The sequence below is a fragment of the Schistocerca cancellata genome, chromosome 2, assembly GCF_023864275.1.
Source record: "Schistocerca cancellata isolate TAMUIC-IGC-003103 chromosome 2, iqSchCanc2.1, whole genome shotgun sequence".
NCBI lineage: Eukaryota > Metazoa > Arthropoda > Insecta > Orthoptera > Acrididae > Schistocerca > Schistocerca cancellata.
In genome coordinates, this window is record NC_064627.1 from 277,077,935 (window position 1) to 277,090,688 (window position 12,754).

At 40.4% G+C, this 12,754-nt stretch overlaps 1 protein-coding gene across 2 annotated transcripts in view; it reads left to right on the plus strand.

Moving 5' to 3' along the window:
• The window catches only part of LOC126161612 (NFX1-type zinc finger-containing protein 1-like), a 251,498-nt gene that overhangs the window by 45,980 nt on the left and 192,764 nt on the right, over positions 1 to 12,754 (plus strand). For both annotated transcript variants that reach the window (XM_049917566.1, XM_049917567.1), the window contains one exon: positions 9,972 to 12,702. In XM_049917566.1, the coding sequence (XP_049773523.1) occupies positions 9,989 to 12,702 (2,714 nt within the window). In that variant the 5' untranslated portion in view covers positions 9,972 to 9,988. The remainder of the gene's footprint in view (positions 1 to 9,971; positions 12,703 to 12,754) is intronic.

Here is a 12,754-nt window from a genome sequence, read left to right on the forward strand (position 1 = left end):
ATGGCACAATTCAAAGAACTTTACCAGAAACGTTGGGTTATTGCAAGGTGTGTGCTCGCTGGGTCCACCAGATGCTGACTGATGGACACAAGGAGCAATGCCTTGACTGTGCTCACAAGTTTCTTCAACAGTGTGAGGGGGAAGACAACAAAGAGAAGTTGTTGTACTCTTATCATCATGGGAGATGAAACATGGGTGTTTCATTAGACCCCCGAAACAAAACAACAATCTCGTCAGTGGCTTCACTCCGGTTCACCACTACCAAAGAAATTCTAACTAACACAATCAGCAGGAAAGGTTATGCTGACTGTGTTTTGGGATCATGCAACCTGGGACAACAATAAACTCGGAAAGATATTGTGAAACATTGACCAAACTCCGGCGAGCAATCCAAAATCCCCAGAGAGGATGACTGAAGGAGGGAGTAGTGCTTCTTCACGACAACGCTCGACCCCACCTCGCTTGACAAACACAGGAGCTTTTGAAGAAACTTGGGTGGACTGTTACGCCCCATCCCCCATACAGCCCAGACTTAGACCCCAGCGATTATCACCTCACTACCTTGTCTGGATCTTAAGAGCATTTATCCTGCACCTGGCCACATTGCTAGTTGAATACATTACTTTCAGTGGCAAACAGCAAAAAATATGTTCTGTATATTGTTTGATGGCTGTGGCAGTGATTCCTTCATGACAAAAATGTAGCAGTTGGCAAGGAAGGAAAAAAAGAGGATGGAGTGCACCTCCTTAATGCAAAATCTCCACACTGCATATTGTTTATGAAATTTTCGTTGTAGACCAAGTAGAACTCACTCTGAAACAATATTTTTATCTACATATACTTTGTGTACTATAGCTGTCATGCCTCTGGACTTAGCTTTGTGTTCAGATCCAGCTGAAAAAAATTGTGTACCATCATCAGCTATAATTTTCACACTTGAGATTATTTCCAAAGTTCACATCAACACAGCTTATGGTGCCCAAGAAACAGTGTAACAAGCAGCAGTCAAAATATCAAAGTCAAGATTGGTATGACCTTGAAGCAACCAGTGACAGCTCACACTCCAGGATGGTTTCCATTGTTCACTGCTTGAAACAAAAACCAGTTTGGTATCTTCACCTTGTGGGGATCAGAGTGAGCAATGGATCAATCAGCAACACTGCAGTTTAAAAGCCTCAGTGAGCTGCTGGTGATGCGCAAGCAGTGAGGTCACAGCGTAAATGTACCCTTGGAATGTAAAAAGTCAGTAATTGTGTGGCTTCATGAATGAAAGTTTGTTTAAAAAATGTTCCTAAGTTTTGAATTCTGTTTGCAAATTTGTGTGAGGAAACTGAAATACCAGCAAATACCGCTAGGTGTCTCCCCATACGTGCCTTGTGACTGTGAACAGAGTAGTTTGGTTAGATGTTGGTGAGAAATTTTCATTATCGTGTTCTTGCAAGTTTGTGATTTTACAATAAGAGCTGCATGTCTGTATAAAGTGTTTTTTATTTTTTTTTTTTTTAATTTGGGAAAGCTTTAGTAGAGAAGACTGTTTGTCAGATACAGTCTTATGACTGACCAAGCATTTCCAAAATAGACGAACATCAGCTATTTATGACAACTGTTCTTATAGGGTGTCAAGTAGTATTAACAGAAGAAAATAGAAAGTGAAGGATCTGATTATGTAAGATTACAGACAGACCATCAGAGACCTCTGCAACATCTTGGGAGTAAGTTACGGAACATGTGAATATATCCTATCATAAGAATTAAACATGAGAAGGATTGTGGTGCAGTTAGCACCACATCTGCGTCAAGGATACCAGAAGGAACCACATGTAAAAGTAAACAGGGAATTTAAACATATGCTTCCAGGTGATCCAAACTTTCTTTCAAGGTGGTCACCAATGATGATAGATGGCTTTATGACTTTGACCCTGAAACTAAGCAGCAATTGTTTCAGTGAAGGAGTCCTCCCCTTGGCCAAATTAAGCTTGAAACAATAAGTCTGTTGACCAGTTTCCTTTATATTGGCGGCATTGTTCATGCCAGAATTTGTTCCTTCTGGTCACACTGTAAATGAAGAGTTCTGTTGCAATGTTCTAAGAAGTTTGTAAGAGGACATGTGGAGAAAATGTCATCAGAAGTAACGTACTAATGACAGGATGTTCCAGTGTTTGAAACAGAGATTGTCTGACAATAGAGTTTTATGCTTTTTTTGCGTTCACATACACAGCTTCATAAGGCATACATCCTGCTACTGTCTTGGATTATGAGCTTAAGAATCAGGATTTGTTCCACACATGACCTTCTCTTTCAAAATCTACCATGATGTCTCCCCAGCCTTGTTGTCTAGATATTTCTTTAGCCTGCTAAGTAGCAGTTTGGAAAGGATCTTGTATGCAGCATGGTAACAGTGGTATTCATCTGCAGTGGTTGAAATCAGTTTTAGATCCTATTTTATGTAAAGGATGAATCAGTGTGCACTTCCATTCCTCTGGAATTTCTTCTGTCAGTTGCACATTTTGCATGATTCATTTAACACTACAGTGGATTTCCGTTAGCCATTGGTTCCTCAAATTTGTGACAGTTCCATCTTCACCTGCTGCTTTGTTGGTTTTCGTGTCTTGAATGATTTTTAGTAGTTCCTTCTTATCTGGTGGAACATATATAAATCATTCAAGATATGGGTTGTACAAATATATTTATATATTATATAAATAATGAATTATATTTTGAGAACTCTTAGAAGATCAAAAGGCTGTAGGTTGCAGTAGTTATTGAGAGCTGAGGCAGCTTCCACAGGATAGAGTAATGTGGATAGCTACATCAAACCATTCTTTGGACTGAAGACCACAACAGTGAAAAACACATTATCATTGACAACCTGATTGTGCAGAGGCAGATAAACTCCATGTTTACTTGAGCAGGCACCCCCTAACAAGTATTTTTTTTTGGTCCTGAGAAGGCCAACAGTACCACCTGAAGGCTTAATATTCCAGATCAACTTTTTGGTACAACGTCCAGCTTTACTATGGATTCTGTTTTATAGCAATTGCATTCACGGGAAGGAGCCAAGTGGAGTGTTTATTTATGGACAGCGTCTTAAATTTCTATTCTTCTTCCAGCTATCCAGCAGTCAAACAGATTTTGTGTTTAACTAATCAGAGATCTGAGATATGGGCAGTTAATACTGGTTTTAGATTTTCTACTGAAAAATCTGTGTGATATTTTTAATTGTCTTTCATGTTGTGTTTTTCACCACTCAGAATTACAAGGATGGATAGAATTTTAAATTTTAAAGATTGTTGGGTCCTCGGGCTTCATTTTGTTTAGAGTAGTTTGAAAAATCTTTCTGTGCTAGTGTGTTCTTTGCTTGTCTCTACATCTCAGTATAACCACTGCAACTTATATCCATTTGAACCTGCTTGTTATATTCAAGGCTTGGACTCCCACAGCAATTTTTCCCACACTGACCCACTTCCACTTTGTTCCATTACCAAATTAATTATTGCTTAATGCCTTAGGATGTGTAATGTCAACATATCCCCCACATTACTTAAGTTTTGCCATAAAGTTCTTAATTCCATTATTTGATTCAGTACCTCTTCATTAGTTATATGATTTACCCATCTAATCTTTAGCATTCTTCTGTAGTATCACATTTCAGAAGAAGTTATTCTCCTGTTGTCTTAGCTGTTTATTATCCATATTTCACTTCCATGTAAGGTTACATTTTTAACACTCCCTGCTAGAATTTCTGGGATTGTTAATTAAAATAAAGAAAGAAGCCTAAAGTTAGTTCATGACCTTGGCTAATGGATGAAGATGATCAAACAATGAGAACTCCATGTAGGAATGTCAGCAGTGTACGAAAAGACAGATTGCTATGTACCGTAAAGAAGACGTGTCAGGTTGCAGAGAGGCACAATTAAGACACTTGCGTAAAGCTTTTGACCACAACCTATATCAGTAAAAGAGACACACCATTCACACACACAAGCAAGCACACCTCACGCACACACAACCACCAGCTCCAGCATCTTGGGCTGGAATGCAACTATCACGTGGCATGCATGCTACAGTCTGGAGGGGGCAAGGAAGGGAAACAGATGTAACGTGCAAGTGGGGAGAGAGATATATGCTGTGTGGTGTAGAGTGCAGGGATTAGACTGCCAAGGTGTAGTGTCAGAAGGTTGTAGGGCAGAGAGGTGGGGAAAAAGGGGAGGGATGGGGAAAGATGGGCAGATGCTTTGGTAGAGGGCTGCAAATAAACAGGGTGGGGGATGAGAATGGGATGGAGATGACATGACAGAGGGGGTGGAAACTGATAGATGAAGGGTGTGGGGAAGTATGTTACCGTAGGCTGAGGCTGGGATAATTATAGGACCGGAGAATGTGTTGTAAGGATAACTCCCATCTGCGCTGTTCAGAAAAGCTGGTGGTGAAGTTAAGGATCCAGATAGCTTGGATAGTGAAGCAGCCATTGAAATAAAGTGTGTTATGTTCAGCTGCATGTTGTGCCATAGGGTGGTCGACTTTCCTCTTGGCCAGAGTATAGCGGTGGTCATTCATCCTGGTAGGCAAATGGTTAGTAGTCATACCAATATAAAAAGCTGTGAAATAATAGCAGCAGAGTTGGTAAATAACATGGCTGCTGCTTTCTCAGATGGTCCGGCTCCTGTTGGGGCAGAATAAACCTGTGACAGGACTGGAATAGGAAGTGCTGGGTGAGTGGATTAGGCAGGTTTTGCACCGGGGTTGAGATTGATGTCCCACATTTCAGGGCGTGATTATAGGTATTCAGAGCCCTGACGAAGGATGTGGTTCAGTTGTTCCAGTCCATGGTGGTACAGGGTGATGAAGGGGACACTCCTTTGTGTCTGGTTCTTGCAGGTTGTGGGAGGATTGGGGGTGTGAGGGGAAATTGCGTGGGAGATCTGTTTGCGGACTCAGTCTGGGGGTAGTGCCTATCTATGAAGGTCTTGACGAGGCCCACAGCATACTGAGCAAAGGAGTTTCTGTCACTACAGATGCACTGCCCGAGGGTGGCCAGGCTGTATGGGAGGGATTTTTTGGTCTGAAAAGAATGACAATTGACAAAATGCAGATTCTGTTGGTGGTTGGTGGGTTTAATGTGGAAAGAGATGCATATGGAGCCATCAGAGAGGAGGAGGTCAACATCAAGGAAAGTGGCATGCTGGGTTGAGGATGACCAGTTGAAGCGTATGGGAGGGAAAGTGTTCAGGTTGTGAAGGAACGAAGATAGGGTGTCAGGTGTCTTGGCCCTGAGTCCAGATTATGAAGATATCATCAATTAACCTGAACCAGACCAGGGGTTTTGTGTTTTGGGAAGCAAGGGAGTCTCTAGATGGCAGCCCATGAAAAGGTTGTCATACAGGGGTGTAATGCAGATGCCCGTGGTTGTGTCACAGATTTGTTTACATTCCTTTCCTCCAAATGAGTAGCTCTGGGTTAGGACAAAGTTAGTGAGGTGTACAAGGAATGATGTAGTGGGTTTTAAGTGTCAAGGTTGTTGGGAAAGGCAGTGTTCAGTAGCAGTAAGACTATGGGCAGGCACAATATTGGTGTATAGGGATTTTGAGTCAACAGTGACAAGTACGGATCCAGGAGGTAAAGGTGTGGGGATGGTGGAGAGTCAGTGAAGGAAGTGGTTGGTGTGTTTGATGTGGGAAGCTAGACATGCAGGCAGTAGGTTGAAGGCGTTGGTCAGTGAGGCCACAAATTCCTTCAGTGGGGGCATAATAACCAGATACAATGGTGCATCCAGGATTGTTGGGTTTGTGGATTTTAGGGAACATGTAGAAGGTGGACATGCAACGTGTCATAGAGGTGAGGAGGGAAATGGATTCAGGGGAGATGTTCTGGGAAGGGCCTAAGGATTTAAGCAGGGATTGGAGTTTGTGTTGGATGTCTCACGTGGGATCACTCTGGCAGAGTTTATAGATGGAGGGTTCAGATAATTGTTGATGGCCTTCTACCAGGTAGACACTGCATGATTCATAGCAACAGTGGTGGAACCTGCACATGGACAATTTGATCAGGATTTGTTTTGACTGAAACTTCTGTGGAGCTGAGCATTTCGGTGGACAGGCTAACAACAGTGTCACAGGAATGTTTGGGCTCTGGATTTGGTGGTGAGTTGGTAGGGAGTTTTGGGGGATGTGGCAAGTTGAAAAGATCAGCTTGGCAGGGTTTAGCTGCTATGAGGGGTGGTCAAGGAGGAACACTGGGGGTACAATTGGGGTTGGATAGTGGGGCTCCAAGGTGGCAGTAAGATATCAGCAATTTGGATAACTTATGGAGGTGGTGTCTGGAATGCTCCTCCAGGTGCTGGAGAGCAAGGTATTTAATTGCAGAGATTTGATGTATTGAGTACAGATTGCAGAGGCAGCAGAGATGGTTCTAGAATGCCATGGAGATGTGTTTTTGCAGTACCAGTTCTGTGAGGACCAATCCCTGTTTATTTGCAACCCTCTGCCAATGCCTCCATCCATCTTTCCCCAGTCCTCTCCTTTTTTACTCCTTACCCCTCCCCCCCCCCCCCTCCCCCTGCCTACAACATCCTGACACTGCACCTGTTGGAAGTCTAGTCCCTGCACTCACCACCAGACAGCATTTGTCTCCCTCCCCCACCTGTACACTACATCCCTCCCCTCCCCTTCCCTGCCCCCTCCAGATTGCTGCTTACATCCCAGTGATAATTGCATTCCAGCCCAAAATGCTGGAGCTGGCAGTCGTGTGTGCATGAGGCATGCTTGTGTGTGTGTGAATAGTTTGTGTGTGTTTCTCTTTTACTGATGAAGGCTGTGGCCAAAAGCTTTATGTAAGTGTCATTTAATTGTGCCTTTCTGCAACTTGATTTGTCTTCTTTACAGTAAGTAACAATCTGTCTTCTCCTAAATTGTGGAAGAAGGTGATTGGTTCAGAAAGGGAGACATTACAGTGCTATTATAGAGCTGCATGTTAATATTGGTATGAGTTTTGGTCCCACAGTAGAATTTTCAAGACAAATAAGTGACAGTTGTCACGTCATTCTACAAACCTAATGATAGTTCATTGTAACACAGTCCACAGCTTGTGGTCTAGTGGCTTGTGTCGCTTTCTGAAGATCCTGAAGCCCTTGGTTCAATTCCATGCTGTGTCTGAGTTTTCTGTGCTCAGTTACTGTGTGTTTATGTTGTTGTAATGCACCAGATGTCTGAACAATCCTTAGACCTGGTCTCCTAGTCACAAATGCCACACGATCATTTCATTTTGGTACAGGAGAAAAATGGAAATGAATTGTCACACAGCACTCTGATTGCTCGTATATATTCAACAGTACATTCAAAACATGACTGATGTGGTAGATGTGAATGTTGTCGTAATATTCACTCATATAGTATTTCACACAGTTCTCCTCTACATCCTCTCATAATAATAATATACTGTATGACTAGTCATTGTAATTACGGCTATTATCGAGACTGCAGTAGACACAATCATTGACTTTCAACCACAACCGCTGACTTCTACTCTGTGATTACTACAGAAACTAACATCACCGAACCAACTTTGATTCCATAAGGAACTGTTCTGCACAGTGACTGTAGACTGTAGGAAGGAGAGGCACACAGCAATCAGTCTCCTTCTGCTTGTACACCAATAAGATTATACTGCTGTGATTTTGTTGGATGTAACTCAAAAGCACTGGAGATGTAGCCAAAATCTAGATATGCAAGAGTTACAAAAACTAATGGGATTGTGACTGATTGCTGTGTGCCTCTCCTTCCTTAACATCACTGGTGTGAGTAAACAAGCAATTACACTGTGTAAGGCATCGTGGAACCCACGCATGTTCCCAACAAATATTTTCAGAAAAGATTCCTAACACTGAAATTTATATTTGATGTTGAAATATTTCTCTTTTTTTCTGTTGCCAATCTAAGATTTAGATCCTCTCTATTTCTGCGTTTGACAGTTAATTTCATGTCTAAATCCACAGTACTCATCTAGTACTTTTTGTGTCTCATTTCGTAATCTAATTCCATCAGCATCACCTAATTTAATTTGACTACATTAATTTTCATCTTATAACCTCTTTTTTCAAGACACTATCCATTCCTTCCTGGGGCTTATATTTCTTGGAAATCAGGATTAGTTGCCATACTAGAGGGGCCTGAAACCTTTGCCTGCCAATCTGAACAGTATTCTAAAATGTGGAAGCCGTAAGTTGTCAGGAGTGTACAGAACATCTCTCCTCTAATTTTTAGCAACTGTGAAAAATCCCGGCTTTATTATGGTTCTACTGTGTATCTGTAAGCTGGGCTGTCTTACTTAAAGAAAGTTAGTGACTGATTTAGGTTGACCAAGGTGTTATTTAGGACAAGCCACATTCACAGTCTCTGCACTGGTCTGGGGAACCGCACAATTCCTCGGGGTGTAACAAGTGAAATACCCAGTTCCTACTCCAATCACATGTCACGTTCCCTATAATGCTGCTTGTGCACCCTGGAATGGTTTTTAACAATGAATTATGAGCAATGAGATCCATTGGAATTTGTATGAAGAGCAGTCCTTTTGAAACTGGTCTGAAAAATATTGATTCTTTACATCTTGTAAATAGCACTTGTAGTGTAGATATGAGTCATTTTTGAAGACAAATGCCACTATTTCATTCCAGTGTATACTGTCTAGTCTAAATGGGGGACTATCTTGAGCTGTCAGTCATTTCTCTGACCATCATTGTAGTGTTCGCCTACCATACGAATTCATTGTATTCAATACATAATTGTATGTGTTCCAAAAGACATTGATACCAATAAGACGTGATGGAATAATTTCCCCATCTGCTCAGATTTCCTTAGCATCCTTAGAGTGATTTCACAGATGTATGCAGCAGAAAAAGTGCATCTCATGGTCCATGACACTGTTATTCATCTACATCATGGGAAGTCAACCTTTTCTACCAACTACCCACTTTTATATTTCCGTTAGTAGTAAAATTTTCCAACCGCTCACCCGTGCCACAGTAATGATAATTTATAAAGTAGGAAAGTAACTTTACAAAATTTATAAAGCGTAGTTAAATCAAGTTAAAACATATAATAATAATTACTTGTCAAATACTTTGTCAAAGTTTTATGAAACCTAATGAAAGCATATTTAAAACCCCACCACTTACTGTCCACGAAGATAGCTGGAAACCAACAGATCGCAGATTCGAATTTTGGTCAGATCATGGATTCTTCAGTTTAACCTAACCTTGACCTCTTAATGATATGAGGAGTCATCAGAAACATGCGGTTTAGATTCCACTTTAAACTGTAGGCCCCCTATCCCCAGTTGGGTAACTGGGATATTTTAAGGACACGTAAGTCACCAAAATGGTGTCCAATAGAAAGTGTTGCACCAGGCCGCTATGCAACATGAAATTATTATTATCGTGTTACATTACAGACAGACACAATTAAAAGAAACTTACATAAAGCTTTCGGCCACAGCCTTCCTCAGTTAATGAGAGATACACACAAACAAGCACACCTCGTGCACAGGTGGAGTTTGCGGTCATGTGTGCATGAGTTGTGTATGAATGTTGTATGTCTCTCTCTCTCTCTCTCTTACTGATGAAGGCTGTGGTTGAAAGCTTTATGTAAGTGTCTTTTAATTGTGCCTGTCTGGATCTTAACATGTCTTTGTTACAGTAAGTAGCAATCTTGTCTTTTCCTACATTGTTTATGTTCTTACCTGGGGTTTACATTGTTTGAAGTTATTGCTCCCTGTACACATAATTAAGTTTGTACAGAACCCTTGGTGTGCGGGTTTTTTTTCCATCTGTCTCATTTTCATTTGACAAATTCCTTATAGGAAACTCCAAATTATATTCTGTTGAACATTATACATGAAAATTTCTGCTAGAATGTAGTAAGTAAATAGACTTTTTGAGAATACAATGTTTTAATTGTATTTTATTGAATTTGTTGCAGGACAATTTGGTGCAGATATGGCAGAAAGTTTGTCAGATAAGTTGTTTTCTGTGCTTGATGCTGCCAATATGGAAAGCAGAACAAGAACAGAGCGCAGACGTCATCAGTCTGTCCCACGAAAGAAATTTGAACTCAATGGCAGAAGGCAAGAAGAGCAAGACACACAAAGTCCTTTTTCATCCAGTCTGTCTTCTACTACAAGAACTGAAAAACAAGGAAATAATAAGAAAACAGGCAGTAATGTTGACATAAGTGTTTCGCACAGGTTACCTTCAAAACATAAGAATGTTGGTGTCCCACAACATTTTGCTGCCCGTTCGAAACACCCTGGAAATTCTAGTCATTTTTTCTCACATGACAGCAATGAAAGAGGAAATGTTCGATGGAGTTCACGTGATCGGCTCACTAATTCAACAAGAGCTGATTGTGAAGCCAGTGTACAACATTCCAATGACAAATCAGTCGCAGCGAGGGGAAGATACAAAATGGGTGCCCATGCAGATCAAAGTTACGAAACTACTTCTAGGTTTGTGAGGGACAAATCACAGGTGGAAGACAGGCAAAAATCTTCTACCTCGATTAAAGGGACTGGGTATAAGTTTCTAGAAAATCTTATTGATAAAGATCCTGTGGACGTTGTTGTAAAATTAGCAAGCTCTAAAACAGGGTTTGATGAAATGTTAAAAAAGGAAATGTTCCCTGATTTAATACATCTTACATTAAGAATCCTTGCAGAGAAAGTCTGTGTTGTTGGTTTTCAACACAACAAAACAACTGTTTTGATTGCAGCGTGCCAGCCACACTTTTTAAACCAGCTTGAAAGGCAAATCAACAAAATCCCAACTGAACATCAATCAAGAAAATCGAAAATATTACCATTCTTAGAAAATCTTCTAATATTTTATAAAACAGTTATTAATGTGCTCCCGCAAACTGCATGTGAAAAATTTAATAATCTGTTTATTATGACAGAACTGTCTATAGAAGGAGCTCAGAGATACCAGAACATTAACTGTGATGATGTTAAGAAGCAGCTTGAAGACCTCAGTGCCCAGCTAAAAAGTAAGAGGGAAGAATACGAACGTAATTCAATAAAAGAAAGTAGCAAAATGGAGCAACTCCAATATTTGCAGCCCCCTGATAATTTTAGACACTACAGTATATTCCCAACTGCTGAAGATTTTGCTAACAAACCATTTTTGCGACCTAGCATCATCAAGGGGGCATATATTGATGTGGAACATTATCTAGATGTCCAGTTCCGCTTGTTGCGGGAAGACTTTGTGGGTCCTTTACGTGAGGGTATATCGCAATATATGGAACATTGTCTCCAAGGCAAGAAAAAATTTAAGAGGATTGACAATGTGCGAATGTATCATGATGCTCAATTTTTAAACACTGTAACTGTTAAAGAAAAAGTGGGTGTGTTATTAAATTTTGATACTAAGAGGAAGCTGAAAAACATTCAGTGGGAACATTCCAAACGTTTTATGTTTGGTTCTTTGTTGTGTTTTACACAAGACAATTTTGGAACCTTCTTTTTTGGTACAGTATTGGACAGGGATAAGAAACAGCTTGAGAAGGGTTGTGTTGTGGTGGAACTTTCTGACGAAATAGATACCAATATATTTGATCGAACTTTTACAGTAGCGGAAAGTGAAGTTTACTTTGAACCATACAGGCAGGTATTAAATGCATTGCAGACCATGCCATTCACAGAATTTCCAATGAAGCCTTATATTGTTGATGGGATTACAGAAGTGGGTCTGCCCCTGTATATACTTGCAAATCCAGTTTCAGTAATATACAACATTGATGATTTTGGAGTTCCAGTTACTGAAATGAATGCTTGGCCCACAGAAGATGATCTGAACTTGGACATTTCACAATATAAGTCATTCAGATCTGCTTTGACAAAAGAGTTTGTAATAATACAAGGACCTCCAGGAACAGGCAAAACTTTCCTTGGGTTGAAGATAATGGAAACTTTTCTCTACAACCAAAACGTATGGAACAGTAACCATAGACCTATTCTTGTAGTATGCTATACTAACCATGCCCTGGATCAAGTCCTGGAAGGAACTTTACAATATACAACAAAAATAATTCGAATTGGTGGTCAATCACAGTCAAAAGCTCTAGAGCCATATAATCTGAAAGAAGTTAGACGATCTCGTGGAGTGAGAGCATCTACATCACATACCAGGGAGATGTTTAGACAAATGCAAGATGTCATCAATCACATTCATTCTCTGCAACGAGATCTAGACAAAATGTCTGACAACTGGGGGGTAGTCAGTATTTCTTCATTGAAGGAAATGGGACTTACTGAAAAACAACTTGCATCATTTATAGATAAACAGTCAGTCAGTGATGAACTTTTCATAGAATGGTTGAAAGGAGATGGAAATGACAACCCAGATAATGAACTTCAGCAGGGCGGTGATGATGCCTGTAATACTACAAATCTAGATGATTTACATAATGTAGATGGTGATAATGTTGGTGCTGAAGATGATGATGACGATGACAACAATATTAATGTATTCAGTGATGAATATGATCTAGTTATACAAACAGTAAGCACGGTACAATTAAAATATGCTGTTGAGCTGTCACGTCTTCTTGCAGATAGTCAGTATTGTCAAGAGCAGATGGAGCGTTCTCGGGATAACCCAGAGGATTTTGTGAAGTTTCAGCAGCTGTGGCTGTATAACATGGGCCTTTACAGGTAATGTCTTATTTACAGTTCATATATATACTGTTTCTAGTTTGCACTTATA